This window comes from Engraulis encrasicolus, chromosome 20 (assembly GCF_034702125.1).
Source record: "Engraulis encrasicolus isolate BLACKSEA-1 chromosome 20, IST_EnEncr_1.0, whole genome shotgun sequence".
Taxonomy (NCBI): domain Eukaryota; kingdom Metazoa; phylum Chordata; class Actinopteri; order Clupeiformes; family Engraulidae; genus Engraulis; species Engraulis encrasicolus.
The window spans coordinates 40,636,131-40,658,293 of NC_085876.1; the positions used below are offsets into that span (position 1 = coordinate 40,636,131).

The window sequence follows — 22,163 nt, forward strand, 5'->3', positions numbered from 1 at the left end:
TACGTGCTTTATACTGCATCTCACCTGGCGAGGGCAGGGGTGGCCATGTCTGTCTGTACTCCGATGGCCATGGGGATGCCTCCGCAGTTGATGCTGCCCAGCTCCTCTGCCACCGCCACACTGTAGCTGAAGTCCAGACCCAGACCCCCATACTCTGGAAACAACACAGAAACAAACAGAGAACACACATTTTTATATATTTATTATATGGTGTGACGTCATCGGTCGAATGCTCCATTCATTTCAACGGGGCTCCCCAACGTTCGCACGTCTGTTATTTTTCGATAACGGACGGGTTGGTCTATAACAGACCGCTGTCAATGGCAACAAGACTTTTCACTGCTAAAGCGACTTTTCAACAAGACTCTAATCAGCTGCTGTGATAGACAACACCTGTTGTCCTGGCTACCTAGCTGTTGCCTAGCGGTGTTCCACAACGGCACTGTTTTGTTTTGCGCAGCAACAATCTTTTGACATTAAAAACTATAATAGACTTAACATTAAATTGGCCTAAAGAAATGTCCCCGCCATGTGTGAATCATTTAAGTATATCCATATAATAAGCGGGTTAACTTTCGGCGAGTCGGTCGCTTTGTGGAATAGCAGCACTTCAGAGAGAGTGCTCCGCGTCGGGGTCTAAAGATTCTCTCTGTCGTGCTGCTATTCCACAGTAGCGACCTTCTCGCCGAACGTTAACCCTTACATATATATATTAGGGCTCTTGCTTTTTCGTGGCGTCATTCCATGTTCTACTGCCAATAACTAAAGAATGGAAATGGGTAGACACAAACTTCTTTTTTTCAGGTGAAAGTAGACAGTTCAGTGCAAGTTTTGGTAGTATTGGTGTTCACAAAGACATCAGACATTATTTTCTGTGGATCTTGAAAGTCAATATGAGGCTCTCTGCTTTAAAAAAGCTGCCAGCCAATGATATAAGCATTTCCTTCAAATCTGACCTTAAATCTGATGACAGAAAGGAGTTCCCCATATATGAAAACATAAACATAATTGTTATTTTCATATTCATACCTTGTTTAGTCAAAAATAAAAGGGATTGTGAGATATTAACCTGGTGTCGGCGGCCATATTGGATTTTGCCCGTTTGAGGCATTTCCGTACATTTTTGCGCCCGGTATACAACAGATTTGAATTCAGCACCCTTGAATACCCCTAAATCAGTTTTATACCAAAAATTAACATGATTTGCCTTCAGGACCTTAAATAAGCACATTTTCAGAAATCCTGTCTACTACTAGACTATGCGAAAACAATCTGCTTTTTGGAAACAGTACTGTTAAAGTAAAAAAAAAAAAATGTTGCTCAAAATGTTAAATCTATTGCATTCTTTCTTATGCAATATGTATGTATATAGTCAAACAAGGCATGTTCTCAGATCATATAACACAAACACACCATATTTTTTGTTAAACCTTTCCAGTGAATTCTTCTATGCAATATGTGCACCCATAATCTATCAAAGCATGTGTGCAGACCAGAGTTGAGACGTTGCCAATTGATAATTGTGTGTGATGATGTACGGAAATGCCTCAAACGGGCAAAATCCAATATGGCCGCCGACACCAGGTTAATATCTCACAATCCCTTTTATTTTTGACTAAACAAGGTATGAATATGAAAATAACAATTATGTTTATGTTTTCATATATGGGGAACCCCATTCTGGATTTCGATGGACATGGACAACATGTAGCGAGTAAAGAGGGATGTTTTCGTTTTTACAGCCAGAGATCCTCTGACTACACTGAGAGTAAGGCTTTTATTCGGCCTTGACCTTCGCCTTCACTTTGATGATTTACGTACACAAGGCATCTGACGTCGTAGGTGACCGAGGCGAGTCAGACATGCATTTGCTAAGATGCGGGAGAGGAAAATTCGCAAAGCCCTTTTACAACAGCCAGACGTCGAGACAACGCAGGTGTTGGGGGTTGAATGAATCTCCCAGATAAAAACAACTCACGAGACAAGGTAAGGGAAGTCATCTTTCTTTTTACTGCTACTGTACTGTACTGTACTGCTTCTTATTCTGAAACAATGGAGACATGCCAAGTATCTCCCACGCAGAAGTGAAACTCATCGCTACCATACCTCCAGAGCACTTACTGCCTGAAAAAAGAGGCATTCACAGGTTAAAACTGTTTTGTTTTTTGTCCTTGTGGTCATTATGCACAGAACATTAAACCTGAATGCATCTCAACTTCAACTGTGATTTCCTTGATGGGACGTAACCCTGTAGAAAGCCTTGAAGCCCATTTAACTGGGAATTTACAGCTATGAGGTTAATATCGTGGCATTAGCTGGCAGTAAGCGTAGCTTCCCTCAAAAGGACCCTCACTGCTTAGCCTGGGAACTACCATACTGCCTTTAGTTCTACACAATCGTTTCGATCTGAAAGACAGTCTGGCGAGGATGACTCATAACGGACAAGATCATGGTCCCTGTCTCTGTCCAATCAGAGAGCGGGACGGGTGTGTCATAATGGCCAAGCATTCCGACCTTTACAGTTTCTCTGTCCAATCAGAGAGCAGGGCAGTGTGTCATAATAGCCATGTATTCTGCCCCCTACGGAATTTACAGTAGGCAGGTCCCCAGACCTAATCTCACTTGCAGCATGACTAACAGTTCAAGACTCAAGACTCAAAGACTCAAAAGCTTTATCGTCTAATATGTTGCCATATTAGAAATGTGTTGTGTGTGTGGTGTGTCTGTGTGTGTATCTCTGTGTGTGTGTGTGTCTGTGTGTGTATCTGTGTGTGTGTGTGTGTGTCTGTGTCTGTGTCTGTGTCTGTGTGTGTGTCTGTGTGTGTGTCTGTCTGTGTGTGTCTGTCTGTGTGTGTCTGTCTGTGTGTGTGTGTGTCTGTCTGTGTGTGTCTGTCTGTGTGTGTCTGTCTGTGTGTGTCTGTCTGTGTGTGTCTGTCTGTGTGTGTGTCTGTGTGTGTGTGTGTCTGTGTGTCTGTCTGTCTGTCTGTCTGTCTGTCTGTCTGTGGGTGTGTGTGTGTGGGTGTGTGTGTGTGTGTGTCAGCGTCAGCTAAGTGCAATGTAAGTGCAATGTAATGTAATGCGTGTGTCTGTCTGTGTGCGTGTGTGTGTGTGTGTGTGTCTGTCTGTGTGTTTGTGTCCAGTCCAGTCCAGTAGAGGTGACAGATGATAGCCTAGTTCAGAGGAACGGTGACGTCACAGATGTGAGAATGAAAGCGGGCACGAGATCCAGATGTCGTGGAGACGGTATTAACCTATTGAAGTAGGCTCATGTGTCTGGTAATGGCTTACGCAGGTAGTTCAAGAGGAGGACTGGATGCATAAATCAACAATACTTATGTACTCCTGAGTGTGTGTGTGTGTGTGTGTGTGTGTGTGTGTGTGTGTGTGTGTGTGTGTGTGTGTGTGTGTGTGTGTGTGTGTGTGTGTCTTCCCTGGCAATCTATCCTCTTGAGTTACTATAGTGTCTTCACTCCCTATTTTGAGTCACTTCTTGGACTGGGAAAATTTTACATCCCTGTCTAAATCTAAAGATTTATTTTACGACTTCATTGATGTCAGGACAGTTTGAGAGGTGGACAGGAAGCGAATGGGGAGAGAGATGGGGAGGGGTCGGCAAATGACTCAGGGCGGGAATTGAACATGGCAGACGAGTGCCCTACTGGTTGGCCACGACAGGGCCTGCAACCTTCATTTCACTATTTATTCATTTTTTATTTATTTATTTGGGGGGGGCTTTTCAGCCTTTATTGGTTTTTGTGAGACAGGATAGTGGAGGAGAGACAGGAGGTGAGCTGGGAGAGAGAGATGGGGTCAATTTTTGGACTGGGAAACCTTTTACATCCCTGTCTAAATCTAAATAAAATAATGCATGTGTAAATCCATGTCATGTGTGTCTTATGTACTATATGGCGCTGTAAATCTTAATATCCATTGGGATTAATGAAGTATCTCCACCCTAGAAGTGCTAAGTGGATGTTTTATTGGCCTGCCTTTAAGGAATCCTGCCTGAGCAGTTGCCTTCTGCACAAGTTAAAACCATATGTAGAGGTCATAGAGAGGGCTCCCTAGTCCCTACCAGGCCCACAGTGTCTACGCTATACCTCTTATACATATAGCAGTCAGGGCCCACCTAAGTCTGGCGATGGCTCTGCGTTGGCTCTAGGGGTGAAGACAATCTTTTGTTTAATATCCTTTCTTTTTACGGAAGTTGTCATTGAAATTCTGTTTTTTGGGTCTGGAAAGTCATGGAAAATCATGGAATGTTATTATATATCTGAATTAGAGTGGGAACCCTGAGCAGTGTGTGTGTGTGTGTGGGGGGGGGAGGTAGTGCACCGGGACGCAGTGCGCTAAGCCCTCCACATTTGGGCTTACATTGCCCATGGGAACCCCGGTTCGAGTCCGGCCGGGGTCATTTCCCAGCCCTACCCCATCTCTCCCTCACAACCGTTTCCTGTCTCCTCTCATACTGTCCTGTCATAATAAAGCCCAAAAAGCCTTGTAGCTGTGTAGACATCAACACAATCATCAAAAAGTATAGGACGGGGTATATCCAATCCAATGTACTATTTAAATGGAATAAGAAGAGATGACTTCTGATGAGAGTTGAAGGACAAATACCGGTAAGCACGGTTTTTCTTTTTTGAAGATTTTTTTTTGTCTTTTTTTTACTTTATTTGATAGGACAGTGTGAGAGGTGGACAGGAAGCGAATTGGGAGAGAGACGGAGAGGGGTTGGCAAAGGACCCGGGTCAGAAATCGAACCCGGGCCAGCCGCATGGCATGTGAGTGCCCTACCGGTTGGCCACGGCAGGGCCCGGTAAGCACGCTTTTTTAAAGAGGCATTCGAGCTGTGCACTGCAAAGCCGTTGTGCAGACAGGAAGGAAACATAAAATTATTAAGGCTGTAATAACAGCACCATCAACACGTCCACGGATGGTAGTTAAAGGAGCACTCCTGCCAATTTCAATATTCTGTTGCAGGCGTGCTGCTAAAAATGTTGGGGCCCATGAAAGATTAAAATTTTGGGCCCCCAAAATGACTAATTATGTTATCAGCATCTTTCCAAGGGCCCTCTCAGTGCTGTTGGGCACTTAGAATCTGTACCACCTCTCCCCCCCTCGCGGCACCCATGTGCTGTTGTATTGCTCACGCTACCCTTGACTTGTCAGTACCCGGTGATGCTGCATTTTTTGGCTCAGCCCTTTCCGAGATGTGAGCTATCTTAATGGGGCAGATTTTGTTTACATTTTTAAAAAAATCTTAACATAGGCCTACTCCAAATATTTTCCCAAAAGGTATCGATATTTTCTAGTTGTCAGCTGATGTTGCATAACCTTTTGGATGTTTTGGGGAATAAATCAAGATGTCTTTTTGAAATGCAAACAAACACCTGTCCCCTTTACAAGTCAAGTCAAGTCAAGTCAAGTCAGCTTTTATTTATTACATTATTATTCATTTTTACAATGACCAGGATCTGGGAAAAGGCTGGAAAAAAAACTCAGGTACTGAAAAGTCCAGGGTAGTGTGAACATTACAACCTCATGTTGAAATTGGCTGGAGTTACCCTTTAACATGTAAGTTGGGTTGCATCGGTAGTGACTTGTCGCTGTTGGTTTCGTCTGTAAAGTTTGTTGTGCAGACACATTTACAGCCTACATCGCACTCATTTCAGACTGCAACTTCATATCGTCACTGCTTCTTGTGAGGTTTCACGGAGGATGGTAGTTAACATGCAAGTAGGGTTGTATAGGCAGAACCCTGTAGCTGCTGGTTCGGTCTGCAAAGTTTGTTATGCACGCACACATTTGAAGTGTACATTGCACTGATTTTCGACCACAAATTCATGTCATTGCTGCTCTTTTGGCTTCAGAGAAGACAGTAGTTAACATGCAAGTAGGGTTATATTAGCAGTGGCTTGCAGGGCTGTAACCAGACATTTTGAAATACAGAGGTCAAATACTGCGTGCTATACTGCATGCTGGATATTTAGATTTTTTCAAACAATTCAGTCAAACACTTAAGTTTGTTTTCATTAATCACTGACTTGAGGATAAATGTGGGTGGCGTAAATTTTACATTACTGAAGAAAACTACAGAAAACTACCTCTGTGTCCTCAATGGTAGTTATGGCCATGGTGGCTTGTAAATGTTTGGTATTTGTGTGGTGCATGCAGAGAATAAAGTAAGGGCTGACTCATTTTAGACCACAACTTCTCATCACCACCGCTGAGAACAATTATCTTCTAAAGGAGTGATTTAAGGGGCTATCTGTGTGCTGCCATCTTTGTCCTTGTCATCTGCCCGGCTATCGGCAGCCTGCAGGCATGCAGGAAGAGGAGGATGTTATACATCGGACAAAGCATCTGGGGCAAGTAAATATTTGAGCCAGGCTTTGTGAAAACATCCCAGACCCCTACGTGTCACAAGCTGGGCCCGGTTTAGTGCGTGTGTGTGTCTGTGTGTGTGAAGAGGTGGTCCTAATGTGTGTGCGTGTGTGTGCGCGTGTGTGTGTGTGTGTGTCATTGTGTTTTATGTGGTCCTTGTGTGTGCAGCACGCCTGTGTGTGAATGTTTTGTGTGTGTATCTGTGTCCTTAGCCGTGACCGCCCTGGTTGCGGTCAGTTCAGACTGTGAGAACAAATCACGAGACAGTGGACAGCGGCAGGCAAATTTACTGCTTGTTTCTGGTGCTGCGAGGGCGGTGTGTGTGTGTGTGTGTGTGTGTGTGTGTGTGTGTGTGTGTGTGCGCACGTGCGTGTATGTGCGCACGTGCGTGTGTGTGTGCGTGTGTGTGCGCGCGTGTGTGTGTGTGTGTGTGTGTGTGTGTGTGTGTGTGTGTGTGTGTGTGTGTGTGTGTGTGTGTGTGTGCTGCGAGGGCGGGATGCTGTCACAGTTGGCCACGGCTGTGATGAAAAGAGCAACTGTAGCCGTAGTGAGAGGCGTCCAGCGGTGAGGAGCAAACACAAAGTCAGCCGCACCGACACAGCTGCCTCAACTTCAAAACTCTTTGAGGACAAGTGACTTTTGGTCTGGAGATTATGGTGCGCTCTTAGTTCAGAAAATCAATGTTGAGGAGTGATTTATCTTTTCAAAGTCTTTTCTAGAATGCTAATCAAATAAACTACCCCATGCAAAACGGTATATACCAGTCAGTAATTTTTAAAAATTACATTTTATTTTGCCTCTAAGTCAATACCAGTGAAATCTACGCATTGTTGGTTAAGGAAAAATCAACCTAGTTCCTAGTCACCTCAATGCTACAAGTCATGATAAAGGATTCATAAAAAAATGCATTTAAATAGCTTTGATAGTGTTTCCATTTGTGACTTTAAGGGAATTTGTCTTGAGATCAAAAGTTTGCCAGACTGAATCTCGTACCAGTAATAAGAATGTGGGTGGGAGTAACCAATGCTCTCCTCCCCTACATCCTGGTCCTGAAATGCCCTTGAGCAAGTCGTCCAACCCCAACATTGGCCCCTGGGGGGGTTGTCCTTAAACCTCAGATAGCTACAGGGGTTGGACAAAATAATGGAAACACCTGTCATTTTAGAGTGGGAAGCTCAGCTTCAGCTTCCTCTCCTGTTGGATGTGGTTTATCCTTCTTGCTGGCATGCAGACATTACCTTGGATACCGTGGCTCTTGGATACATCACAAAGACTTGTTGTCTCAGGCAAAGATGCAACAGTTACACGCGCACCAATAATTTCTCCTTTTTGAACTCTGATATGTCACCCATAATGTTCATTAAAAAACTGCATTTAAATGGCTTTGGTAGTGTTGTGACTTTAAGGGAATTCGTCTTGAGATCAAAAAAGTTTGCCAGATAGAATCTCGTACCAATAAGAAAAATGTGGGTGGGAGTAAGCAATGTGTTTAAGGTGAAGATTGTGCACATCCCAGGAAAAGGTGCAGGACAAAGGCTGACTGTAGTTTCGGAGTGAGAGGTCCGCACACTTAAAATCCTTTTTGTTTTCTTTTATTATTTCACGGCTGGATTACGTTTCGACTTCACAGTTTTCATCAGATTCTCTCAGAGTGCGGACCTCTCACTTTGAAATGGGAGTAACCAAAGCTCTCCCCCTACATCCTGATCCTGAAATGCCCTCCTTGAGCAAGCCGTCCAACCCCAACATTGGCCCCTGGGGGGGAGGGGTTCCTTAAACCTCAGATAGCTATGTTGTTGTGGATACGAGGATCAACCAAGTGTAACGGTGAAGAGAGAGAAAAAACACATTACATTGAACTGAGGATTACCAGCTGTGGCAATTGCATCAAAAGAAAGACCTCAGATAAGTGTCTGTTTTCAAACAAATGCGTATCCGCGGTAGCAAGTATTGATTGTTCATTTAAGAGGATTGCTCATTTAGGCAGCTGTGTATTGTAGAAGAGGATGGGTGAGGCAGGCTGGATTATGTCAACAGACAGGGCAATCTTTAGGAAGTTGTCACCAGTGTCAGTGCATGCAGCTGCATGAGTCAAATCAGATCGCATGACTAAGAAGACGAAGCAATGCAGTATCGCTTCCGTCATAAAGTGGGTGAGGAGGACCACATCCCTCGTTAGAGCAAAAAATCATTTCCTCTACTACAAAACAAACTACAAACTACAATTACGTCGTCCATCATTACAATACTCAGTCACACATGTTGGCAGGACAGACTGTTTATCAGTGGAATTAGTCATCTATTTTTGACATCTAAAAGACATAAAACATTAGAACTATTGGGAAAAAAACTAACCCTTCTTTGCATCTGCACTTGTTCTGTATATTTCCTGTACACTTTGTATCTGCTAACGATGTTGGGTATGATTATGTCCTCTTTTGAGAGTCGCTTTGGTTATAAAGCGTCTGCCAAATTCAATATAATGTGATGTAATGTAATGATACAATAAGTGTAATTGTTAACATGCTTATCATCACGGCAGGTACAAGGTGCAGACTCAATGAACAATAACATTTCATTGTGTCATCATGTCCAGTATCCCGATGGATGCCTAGAATTTGTGCTCCCGGAAAAGTGAAAAGAGATGATGAAGGTCGCAGTGCCGATACGCATTGGTGTTTTTTTAATACATTTTAATGCAATATATAATTGCAATATAATGCAATATAATTTTTTTTTACCACATTAATCAACTGAAGTGCCTGGACCAAGGATTTCTTTTCCTCCAGTCTTTTTTTGAAAAAGTGAAAGAGATGTTGAGGGTAGAGGGGGGGAAAAAAACACTTAATGTGAAAAATACTTTCACTGCCAAGTCATCCTACCAGGGGATGAGAGCAAACTCCCCACTGGCTGAATGATGACCCCTGGACGTGGGAGGAGAGGTCACCAGAGTTAAGCCGGAGTACGGAGCTGGCAGAATTTGGCAGAAGTGTCTGTTTTCTAAAGAACTCACAGTGCTGAAAGCAACCCTCCCCACACCACTTTGTCTGTTTTAAAGGCCTAGCCCTAGTATGTTCAAAGAGTGTTTTTTTTTGCAGGGATGATGAATGTTAAACCTTGCTTTGGATGAAAGACTCTGCCAAATGTAATGTAATGTACTCTAATGTAAGATCTATACTGTCGAATCGCCTACAAATGTCTTGTTTCAATGTTTCAGAGTAGATCATGATAAAGCAAATTGTGCAAACTTTTGCTTTAAAAAGTGGTAAATAAATCAACGAAAATGTGAGGTACTTGATCAAACAGTTGGTCTTTTTAGTGTTATCTGGTTTTTGTATGTCTTATTTGTGCATGTCTCATTCACAGTGCAAATTTTCATTGAACGTTACAGTAAGTTGAAGTGAAGCAGCAGTTTTGTGTCTTGTATGTTGTCAATATTTTTACATTACAACATCCGAAGAAAAAAAGCTTGTGTGCAATGTCTATGTCAATGCCCCTGGATTTGTAACACACATTTCCCTCAAGTCCCATTCGTTAACTCTTGAGCAACATGCTGGTCTTCCATAACAGACTGCCTATATCAATCATTCAACACCAACACTAGCCAGCGGACCGGCTACATTTACAGCCCACCTGCTGTGTATGACCTCTTGGACAAACACATAAGGACTACCGGTGAAAACACTTTTCTCACTACTTTACTGGAAGACGTCCCTTTCAAGTTATATTGAATTCAAACATCCTCCATCTCAGACAGCGGTAACTGACTGGTGTTGACAAAGCACACTCAGACTACATACGCACACTGTTACGTGGTCCTACTTTGGCACCATTGGTTTTCGTTGCCACTAATTAAGTCATCTGATTGCCTCTGCTTTGCCTCCTGTGATTTGAGTTAATGTGTGCAGGTGTGCCCGTGGAGGCTGCGCTGCGCTGATTGGCCGAGCTGTAGATGGACCTTGGCATAAGAGCTCCAGCCTTCAGTCTCCACTCTCTCTCTCTGCTCCGCTCTCGCTGCGCGCCGTACCTAGAAGCTGCTGGCAAAGCAAATCCATTCCCATCCTTTTTTTCTAAATCACTTTGTCTTTTATTTTTAGTTAACTTTGAAATATTGTAAGGGTGAAGGGGGTGTTTTGTTTTTCTTTCTCATTATTGCGCACGAGGTAGGTGAAGTCAAGGAGGCAGGGCAGCTCCGGAAGACTCACGTTCTTTTTATTTCGAGGAGGGGAAGTTAGTTTTGAATTCTTGAGATAGGTTTTAAAATAGGGCTTTTATTTTCTTCCTCTATTCCAGACAATCTTTTTGTGTTCCTCTCTGCTGAACAGGCGTACGACGCCGTTTTTGTTATCTTGTGCGAAAAGAAAATTAAAACATTACATTTTACCCCCATTTCCTGTTTCACCTGGCAATTTATGTTTCACTCCCATATTTTGAACAATGGGTTTGTAACGCACGCACACACAGAGACAACCAAGAACCATCAAGGAAAATACCAGCCAATTCCTCACAACTGCATGTTGATATTGGCCAGAATTCTCCTTGATAATATGATAACAATAATATGTTCCAACAACACTGGCAATCCCAATAGACTAGTCTGGCACAGTTCAGGCTTCCAAGGAATCCCACCTTAATTTTTCTCAGTAAAAAAAGTATTTTTGTCTGACAAAGAGGTCCTGAACTAGGACTGTCAAACCTAGGACTGCGCAGGGAGGGTGAGAGATGTGGGAGGGACAAAAGATTAAGCAGTCCCGCCCCCCCTTCGATCGCCATGCACGTTGGTTGGAAGTAGAATTGTCTATCATAGAGACACATCTACATACACACCTCCTCTACTCCTGCCCAAATTTTCTTACTGCTCTAAAGTGCTCAGGATTTCAAAGGTGAATACTCAGCTCTGCTCTAAGTTTAAGTACAAAAGAAAAGGAAGACTGTGATCCAGTCGTATCAATTGGTAATAGTAGCTTCAGCCTGGTGAAGATGGTCCAGGTAGACAAATGCTGAGGCACTCAAGGTTGCAATGGCTACAATGGCAATAATGGCAACTAGCTACAAATGCCTACACGTTTCGGCCCTTATGGCCTTCTTCAGGGCGTATCCTAGTGTAGATGGTGTCAATTCTTCTGTGAAGGCGTAGCCTACACCCGTCTTATATATTGAGGTCATCTGCTCCATTTTATCCCCGTCTGGTAATCGTGCGTTAGGGAACAGCCCCACTCGACCGCCCGTCGTCCTGTAATCCACACGAGTTAATGCCAAACTCTCCTGCCCTCAGCACTTTCTAATGCCCCACAGACTCTACCCCAGCTGACCTACAGCTAGCCTGATTATCATCGACTTTCAAACATCTTTGAGACTTGGTCTGACCAAGACCATAACAATTAACGTTTCCCAAAAAGGCATGGTTGAACCGACTTCCCTTGGTTTGCTACCGGTTGACTGGTGTCCGACAAAGTGGGTGGAGCTCCCGTTTTTTTTCCAGGAGATCAGAAACAATATTTACATTGCTCTTGGCCTGACTAGGAGCAATGCCGAAGGCGTTCCGTCACAAGGAGGGCGTGGCCTGGCTAACCTACAGCTACAGCTTCATTATGGACACTACTTCGCAACCCTCACCGGGCCATAGTGGCAGTCCGTATTAGAGATGTACAGGATCCAAGATCCGGTTCCGGATCCGGTTCCAGTTCCGGATCTGGCAGCATAATAGGGGTTTTTCAGACTATCCTGATCCGGTTCCAGGATCCAGGATCCGGTAGCCGAGGCTTTCAAGTCAAAATAGTTTAAGCCAACGTAATAAAAAGGGCCCACGCGTGCGAGTAGGCTATGTGCTTGAACCCTTTTGTAGGATCCAGTATCCGGTTCCGGATCCGACAGGATCTTAAGCAGTTGATCCGGTATCCGGCAGGATCCTAAAAATCAGGATCCTGTGCATCTCTAGTCTGTATACATACACAGGGTAGGGCTGGATGAAAATACACATAACAGTATATGGCTAGAAAAGTGGCCACCGCCAATTCTAGAACACAGGAGGAGGAAGAGAACTCGCACACCAAGAGTTGCCGATGCAGGAAAGGTGTTAAATCCATCAACATAAACAAAAATAAAATAAAGTGCTACCGAGTGGGGGTGCATTACAAACGTCTTGGTCCTCAGACCTTCATCAGTGCAAACCTGACAGACTGCCAATTCTATCCATTGTACCAATAGATGATGAATACAAAAGGACAGTAACATTTCAAAACAAAACAGTAATTAAATGTACTGGACTGGACGGGATCACATCAGATAGTGTGCTTTTAAGGAATGCTACAGGAAACAGAAAATACAAGCAATGACTGCCCATTGACGCCTAATGCACCTGCAAAAAAGGGTGCTGAATGCCTATGCCCTTTTTTAGAAAAGCTGCCCTCAGCCTATACAAACCTAAATACCTCAGCTTCTGAAGGACATAAAAATATGCACTAAGTTGCATTTAAACGCTAAGACCCTCATCTTTCATTAGAATGTCTTAATTCATCTCAAACAAACAGAGATTTGTAATAAATCTGTCTCAAATCTCATGAGCCTGAATGTTGTGTAATGCAGCTCCAGGCGCCAGGCCCAATGTCGCGCAACGCAACATCAGGCATCAATGGATTTAACAGGTTATAGGAGTGTGACCCCAATGTCTTTCAGACAGCAAAAAAAACTGATAGCATTTCAGCCACAACGCCACCAGCAATGCTCATCTGCGCTTCGTCAGCCCCAGAGTGCGTCTTAATATGGGACCTTGCCTCCTCCACTTGCGCTTGTCTCCTCGCCCCGCCTCCTGGCCCCTCCTCCGTGGAGAAAACGATAAAGTTTCCCAGCTGTCAGCCTAGCCACAAAAACTTTTGAGGGACTGTTTTTCATTCACCATCCCAATTGCAAACGAGAAAAAGACTCTACAATTGAGCTTTTGCAAGATATTGAAATATAATGCTGTTGTCAGTGATGTCATCATGACGAGAAGCGAGTGGAGGAGGCAAGTGGAGGAGGCAAGGTCGCATATTAAGATGCACTCACAGACTTCCTCTCTGAGTTTCTGGTCATCTCTAGTCATCACTGCGGGCTGTTCTCAACCTTTTTTTAGGCAAGGCACCCTTTCAATTCATGAAAAATTTCAAGGCACCCCAAACCAACAAGTCATAACATGGCATCGCATCCGATACCACACAAGCTTAGAAAAGTAACACATTTGGAGACGTCACGCGACCTGCATTCGAAGTTGCAGCTTACTGGGGCGACCTATCTTTACTTTATTGTGCGTAAATGGCAGATGAAAGATTCCACTGATTAGCATTAACTGTATTATAATACATATTATATTATATTACATAATTTATTTATCATCCACGTTTCTGCGGCACCCCTGAGGGGGGCCCGCGGCACCCCAGGGTGCCCCGGCACCCCTGTTGAGAAACACTGCTCTAGGCTAGTGATTCCCCACCAGAGGTATGTCCATTAGTAGGGATGCACCGACACCACTTTTTTGAAAACCGATACCAGTACAAGTACATTAATGTGTGTACTTGCTGATACCAAGTACCGATACCGATACCTTTTACCACCATAATACAATGAAAATAAATGCATGGCCTTGTTTTTTCCACCTGTGATATTTTTATTGTTTTTATTTAAATGTTAATTAAATGTATGAGGTGGCACTTTTTTCCATGCTGCTTTCAAGTTCTCAGAACGTGACAAGATTTTGCATTGTTTTGTGTAATAGCAGTATCGTTCCTGGTATCGGCAAGTGCTTGACGAGTACGAGTACGAGTATAATGAGCAGTATCGGGTGCCGATACCGATACCAGTATCGGTATCGGTGCATCCCTACCCATTAGGGATACATCGTAGAGGTGAGGAGCTAGGAGCACAACGCACTGGGTAGGTGGAGAAATATCATAATAGCAAACATATGGAGCATAGTCGTATTGGACTAGACTAGAGGATGAAAGTAGAGCATGAGTGAGGGGGTATTTATGGTGTGGCAAAAAGCTTAAAGGGTAAGTTTAAGGTTGGAAAACACTGCTCTAGCTTCTTCTTTGAGCTGTCCATCTACTCTATCTATGTGCAATCATGTTACAGTGGTGCTCATATGTTTACATACCCCAGCAGAATATACGCTTTCTTGGCGATTTCTCACAAAATATTAATACAAAATCTTTTTTTTTCACTCATTGCTAGCGACTGACATTTATTAGCAATCTTCTGTGTTTACTCTTTCAAAAGCATGATCACAACCCAAACTACCCAAATGACCCTGTTCAAAAGTTTACATACCCTAGTTTCTGATGCTGAGTATGGCCCTGTTTAACATCAGGGACCGCTCTAAATTGTTTGTGGTAGTTGTGGATAAGGCTCTTAACTTTCTCTGATGACAAAACAGCAAATTCGTCCTGGCAGAATGGTTGTTTCCTATACTATCTTTGGGTATCTTGCTGGAACCTCACATTTGAGGTTTCCCCTGAGTGGCTCAATAATGTTGAGATCAGGAGAGTGAGATGGTCGCTCAAAAACTTCATTTTATTCTTTCTGAAGCTAATGACGGGTTGATTTGGCTTTCTGTGTCAAACTATTGTCATGTTGGCATGTCCAAACAATGGACCATGTGCCGTTTCAAGGCTGATGAGTGTCGAGTTTCCTCCAGTATTTCTCACAGGGCAATGTATTCATCATTTTGTTAGTATGGACCAAATGTATAGTGCATTTGTAACTCAAATTTCCCCATGACATCAGTGGTCCATGACCATGTTTCACAGAAGGGATGGTGTAACTTTCATCATAGGCTCTGTTGACTGTTTTCCAAATCGCACTGTTAATAGTGGCTGAAAAAAGTTCCATATTGATCTAATTTTCCAAATGACTTTGTCACAGGCATTCTGATGCTTCTCACTATGCTATTTGGTGCATCATATGCGAAATAACATGCTTGCTTTTTTGTAGTAATGGCTTTCTCCTGGCAACCCCCAACAGCCCATCTTTCCTCAAGTGCCTCTTTACTGTACAGTTTAAAACATTTTTTCATGTTGTCCTATATTTCACCTGAAGTTATTTTTTGGTTGTCCTATGCCTCCTGAACAATTTCCCTTGCAATGATGGATGAAATTGTATTTGATCTACTTGCCCAATGGCTTGATTCCAACCAAACCCCTCATATTGCACTTCTGAATTGAAAGTCCAACAGTGCCAACATGACAATATTTCTACACAGAAAGCCAAATCAACCCGTCATTAGCTTCAGAAAGAATAAAATGAAGTTTTTGAGTGACCATCTCACTCTCCTGATCTCAACATCATTGAGCCACTCAGGGGAAACCTCAAATGTGAGGTTCCAGCAAGACACCCAAAGATATTATAGGAAACAACCATTCTGCCAGGAAGAATGTGCTGTTTTGTCATCTGAGAAAGTTAAGAGCCTTATCCACAACTACCACAAACAATTTAGAGCGGTCCCTGGTATTAAACAGGGCCATATTCAGCATCAGAAACTAGGGTATGTAAACTTTTGAACAGGGTCATTTCTGTAGTTTGGGTTGTAAACATGCTTTTGAAAGAGTAAACACAGAATATTGCTAATAAATGTCTTAAGCCAGTCACTAGCAATGAGTGAAAAAAATGGTTTTGTGTAATCCTTCATATTTTGTGAGAAATCGCCAAGAACGCGTATATTCTGCTGGGGTATGTAAACATATGAGCACCACTGTATATCCCCAATAACAGGAGCATCATCTCCTCAAGGAACAGTTAAACGTACATACAGTAGTTGTCTACGTGTGCATGCGCAAGTGTGTGTGCGTGAGTGATTATATGGAAGTCATGACGTGTGTTAAAGGGACACTGTGTGAGATTTTTAGTTGTTTATTTCCAGAATTCATGCTACCCATTCACTAATGTTACCTTTTTCATGAATACCTAACACCACCATCAAATTCTAAGTATTCATTATGACTGGAAATATTGCACTTTTCATAAATGAAAAGGGGGATCTTCTCCATGGTCAGCCATTTTGAAATTCCAGAAATAGCCATTTTTGCTGCAAAAATGACTGTACTGTGGCCATTCTAGACAATATTAGTTTATTACTTAGTAAACGTTCATGAAAAGGTCAAATTTGGCAATAGGTGACACAGTTTCAATGACCACCATAGTTGCAGTACCTTTTTTGACCATTTCCTGCACAGTGTCCCTTTAAGTGTCCTCATTCAGCCATCTTGTGTTATACTGCACGTACACACCAAATAGGATGAATAGCATGCCAAAAACACATACAGTGACGTCGCCGTGTGGCCTTAGTTGATTAATCGATGACTAATTTTAGCTGGAAATGCAACAGAAAGATCAGGTGGTGGCCACCATACCATCTCCTCAAGGAAAAGTTTAACGTACATAGAGTAGTTGTTGTCTACGTGTGCATGCGCAAGTGTGTGTGTGCGTGGTGTGCATATGGGTGTGTGTGCCCGTACGTGGGTGTGCGTGAATGTTTAGTTATGACAAGAGTGGCATTATGAGTGCCAAAGATTGGGGGGGAAAAAACGATAAAATTAAATCCAACATTTTTTTAAAGTAATTTAAATGAAAATGGAAACGCTGAGCTATTTGTCCTTTTCATATTTTTCTCTCCCATTCTTCATCTCTGTTACAGATAACCAAGGCTGGGTTTTCTGGAGGAGAGTGTCATTGCTTTTACACGCCCCACTGCCATTGCCATTCATGAGATGAATTACATGTTCCAGTTGTTTTATCATCATTTTCAAAAACCCTTTCAAAGGACCCGAGGCCTGGTACGCATCCTTCAGAACAATAGTTTCCCATTTCTTTCCTTGAGATTATTTTCTATCGTTTATTTTCATGGTATCCATTTGATGCCCCCTTTTCATTAAAACGATCTGTGACATTCACAGCTGCTGCTAAACTTGCTTCAGTTTATGCGAAATGTAACCAGAGAAGAGAGAGCACAACCACAAGTTGGTTAGCCCGTTTAATTAAAGGCTTTTTTAACTTCACCAGCAGTGTGCCTTGGAATCTTTGGTAGACCTTATCGACAGCCACAACTGGAGCTAAGTCTGACCATAATTTAAGAAATGTTATCTCCTTGAGCCAAAGAGCACCTGCTAAAGAGACAAAAGTGAAGCAGCACTCCTCCATGATCAACATTCCCCAGTGAACAGTTGATTTTTTTAGCATACAAGTTGGTTAGGTTGATTTAAAGGTGTACTGTGTACGATTTTTAGTTGTTTATTTCTAGAATTCATGCAACCCATTCACTAATGTTACCTTTTTCATGACTACTTGCCACCACCATCAAATTCTAAGTATTCATCATGACTGGGAAAATTGCACTTTTCTTACATGAAAAGGGAGATCTTCTCCATGGTCCGCCATTTTTAATTTCCAGAAATAGACATTTTTAGCTGCAAAAATGACTGTACTTGGGCCATACTAGAAAATATTAGTTCATTATTTAGTACATTTTAATGTAAAGATCAAATTTGGCAATAGGAAACCCAGTTTCAATGAGCAGCATAGTTGGTGCACCTTTTTTTGACCATTTCCTGCACAGTGTACCTTTAACAAGATCCAAGAAGGAATTTCGCGATCAGGAAGTCTCAAAACAATCTTGGTATAGTAATTGTGCGTTCCTGTGGTCTTGTAATTACTGTATGGTAAATACCAAACGCCGACATTCAAAGGACACATGAACGCCACCCCTTCTGGTACAGTATTCCACTGGTTAGACATCGGCTTTTTTCGCACACCTCAGCTGGCAGGTGCGTCGGAGATGGCACCATGGGTCACTCAGCAATAGTTAAAAAAAACTCCCGCACACCGATTGCCTTCAGGATTGCCTGATGAAGGTCTAGTACCGAAACGTCGTTTATTAAAGAAACAACAGCGAAATGGTCAGTGTTCGGGAGTTTTTTTAAACAACAGTATTCCACTGGACAACTTGTAGAAAATGTTGATACACAAGTTGACGAGATGATGACGTACACAATAGCTGGCTCTACTCTCACCATGGCAAGTTTAAATACTCAAAAACCTGCATTCAGTATGTTAAGACAGTGTCATGGTAAATGTCGGCGTCAGAAAATATTCCGCATTTTTACCTTTTGACTTCCTAATTCATTTTCCTGCTTTAGCTGATGAACAACCGTCTATAATTGTTTTTGTAAAAAAAAAAAAAAGTCTCAATTTGGTCTGTCATCTTCAATTCGTAAACAACAACAAAAAGCACTTCGCAACTTACTAAGTAAGTAAGTACTTTAAGTCCACCTACCGACAGGCTTGTTCACCCCCAGGAAGCCGGCGTTGCCGAGGATCTTGAAGACCTTGTGGGCTGGAAACATACCCTCCTCTTCCCACTTGTCCACATGGGGGTTGATCTCTGTGTCTATGATCTACAAAACGCACGGACGCACGCACGCACGCACACACACACACACACACACACACACACTTCAATTACAAGACTATTTTCTATCATGGCAACATGTTAGACAATAAAGCTTTTGAATCTTTGAATTTTAACCAGATAGCACAGACAGATAAAAAAAAATGAATTCTTAAAAACATCAACACATGGTGTTCCCTTGTGTGTGTCGTGTGTGCGAGCATACTGAACACACACACACACACACACACACACACACACACACACACACACACACACACACACACACACACACACACACACACACACACACACACACACACACACACACACACACACACACACACACACACACACATTTCATGATTTTTTTTTTTTTACATGAAAACTGCCATCTTTGGTTTGGGCTGACATAACACTAAAGACATTTCTTTGTGTCAGTTGGTCAGAACCCAGATTGGTTTCTGAAGGTATTGCACACATACATAGCAGGTCTGAGGACCTTCTTGGGCTAATGGCTCTGCCTGTAGTGTATTGCAAGGCAGTTTCCAATCTACAGGACATATCCAAACCACTAAGACAAGCCCCAAAATTAAACTTCCACTGACAAGACAGTAATTCACGGTGGTGCTGCAGAGGCACAGCAGAGTAGGCCGAGGATGCAAAATGTGGAAAAAAACTTCCCCTGGCCGCCGCCATTACTGCCACCTACACTGGCACATTCAACCAATTCCCATGAATTATGTAGCGATTCCCCAAGTGACATACTGCAGAAACAATGACACAACATCCCCATCTCATACTGTTATTGTTATGATGCAGCAGAATCATTCTTCCCGTTTCTATGTGAGACAGACTAGAGAGCAGTAGACTAATGGCCCCCAGGGGAGATTTGTATGTCTATGCCTGAGTGCCAGAGCTTGTGATTGGGCAATTCCTTGGATTCTTGTCGGCTGTCGTCAATGGTGTGTTGTGTTGCACTGCGAATGTGATGTGAATGCCATCACCAACCAAGGCACCATTTTCCTGTGTGACTCATTCAAAGTTGTAACAGTAATACTCATCAATAATCATATCCTCTCATCAAGGCCTGGATATTGGCCAAATGTTAATAATAAAATATATTGACAAAGAATTGACAGGTGAGGCCTGGTATCAGCTATTTTTTTCATTAATCAATTATTTCAAATATCCAAAAAAGCATGCAAAATATTACATGCCAATGCCAGCCACTATACATGGCTTGCAGTACAGTACATACCAATGTCAGCCACTATATAATGGCTTGCACTCATAGATTGTATGTGGTGATACACAGTACACTCTATGCTTGCACTACATACCAATGTCATCCTCCTGATTGATGATTGTTTACATTTATTGCCATTTCAGCAGCTATGGCCACCATACATGGCTTGCAGCATATATATATATATATATATATATATATATATATATATATATATATATATATATATATATATATATATATATAAAATGAGTTTTTCAAACCAAAAACCTATCTTTCAGATTTCTTCACTCTGTGCCGATGAGAAGAAAACAAACAACATGAAACGGCATACTTTAAAACTCTCACAAAAGTGGACTCACTCGAGAGGAAATAAAAAGATGAATTTGACAGGTGAGACAGTGACATCCTAAGCTAATAAAAAATCTATTTTCAGATGTACTCACTGATTCCGAGAACAAGAGCAATAAGCCTAGGACATTTTGAAAGCAAGAAAACCATATGCGGAATGTTCAGTTCGAATTGTTCAGCAGTCAGTCATATTAATTTTCCATTCAACTGAAAGTGTTGCCTAATAGGTTCGCTGTTCTCCTGCAAAACTTTCCACTTTTAATTGCCTTGAAGGTCAAATTAACCTTCTACAAACTGTAAAACACAAGAGCCCCTGTCTATAACAGAATATGATGACAATCATAATGAGGGGCTGAGTGTTCTGCAAAACAGCCCATCAATTAAGGCTTCATTACGAAGGAACATTCAGCAGAAAGACGTCCATCAACAAGGCAATCCATCAACCTTGATTACGGTCATTATGAAGACCTGAGTAAAATGTAACATCTTTGTTTGCTAATTGTTTTAATTCATTTTCATTCAATTAGTACAAATAAATGTGTTTTTTTGTGATTTCCCCTCTCATGACTACTTAAAATGTTTCCTCCATCATTACCACGCATGTACGTACATCATTACTTTATGTCTTAGCCAAATCCAAGAGAACTGCACATTTTGTGCTTCGGAATTGTACTGAAGTAGTTGAAAATGTTTTGAAAGGCTGCCTGTGACAGATAGGGAGAGATGGGCAGGAACTAACCTCCCTCTTCCAATTCCAAACCAAACAAACTAAAACCAAACCAGGGGAGCGTTTCTGCAAAGCGTAGTTGTTAGCCGTTAGTAACTTTGGTAGTTGCCAATGGGAAATTGCATTGCAACCAACAAAGTAGCTAACATAGTTAGCAACTACGCTTTCCAGAAATACACCCCAGGCTGACAAGCCAACACAAGCCAGGGTACTGTTTTCCAGCTTATAACATGTGTGGACATACACACACGCACGCGCGCACACACACACACACACACACACACTTCCCAATTGTGGAAAACACAGAGAGAATTGCAGGACAAATAAACAGAATTTTGTTACAGATGAGCAAACATTGCTTGCATTTATTGTATTGATATTTGAAACCTACAACGTATTTCAGTCGCCTATCCTCAGTCTAAAACTTCTTAGGTTCCTCAATCAGCAGCAGTCATCTATGACTGTGATAGATAAGCTTGAAGGACAACACCGGAGTAGCAGAGATGTAATTCTTTGTGTTTTTTATTCAAGTACACAACATCATGTTGTCCACTTGAATAAAAAACACAAAGAATTACATCTGTGCTGCTCCGGTGTTGTCCTTCAAGCGTATCTGCCTCTCTCCTGTCGATGCACCAGATGATAAAGCAGAAGCGCGAGGAACTACCCTTTTGTTTGTGATAGATACGCTGTTTGTCAAATTGATCAGCTTTCAATCATGCAGTGTCCATGGATTTGGCTCATGATCAGATGATGGAGACATTACGATTCACTTCAATTCACTTCCAAATTTTTGTTGCATTGTTGCACAGTAGATTGATATAGATCTATCATATTTGTTTGTGTCTGTCTCTCAAATTTTCTAGAAAGTCAAATGTTAAAAGAAAAAAAAAATCTAAAAACGCAAACAACCCCGAAGAACCTCAGGGAAAAATAAAATCTAAGTACATGGAAGTCTTTGAGTACAAGCCTTCAGTGGTCCAGGTGCAGGCGTAAGCCAGGAAAACTGGATCAATACGAAAAGTTCAAAAACA

The 22,163-nt window shown here is 42.2% G+C and overlaps 1 protein-coding gene across 1 annotated transcript in view; it reads right to left on the minus strand.

The window, feature by feature from the left end:
• zgc:85777 (uncharacterized protein LOC405871 homolog) overlaps nucleotides 1–22,163 on the minus strand; it is a 62,916-nt gene that overhangs the window by 32,947 nt on the left and 7,806 nt on the right. Inside the window, exons 2-3 of the mRNA XM_063185952.1 lie at nucleotides 18,689–18,809; nucleotides 25–154 (exon numbers count right to left, since the gene is read on the minus strand). Of these exons, the coding sequence (XP_063042022.1) occupies nucleotides 25–154; nucleotides 18,689–18,809 (251 nt within the window). The remainder of the gene's footprint in view (nucleotides 1–24; nucleotides 155–18,688; nucleotides 18,810–22,163) is intronic.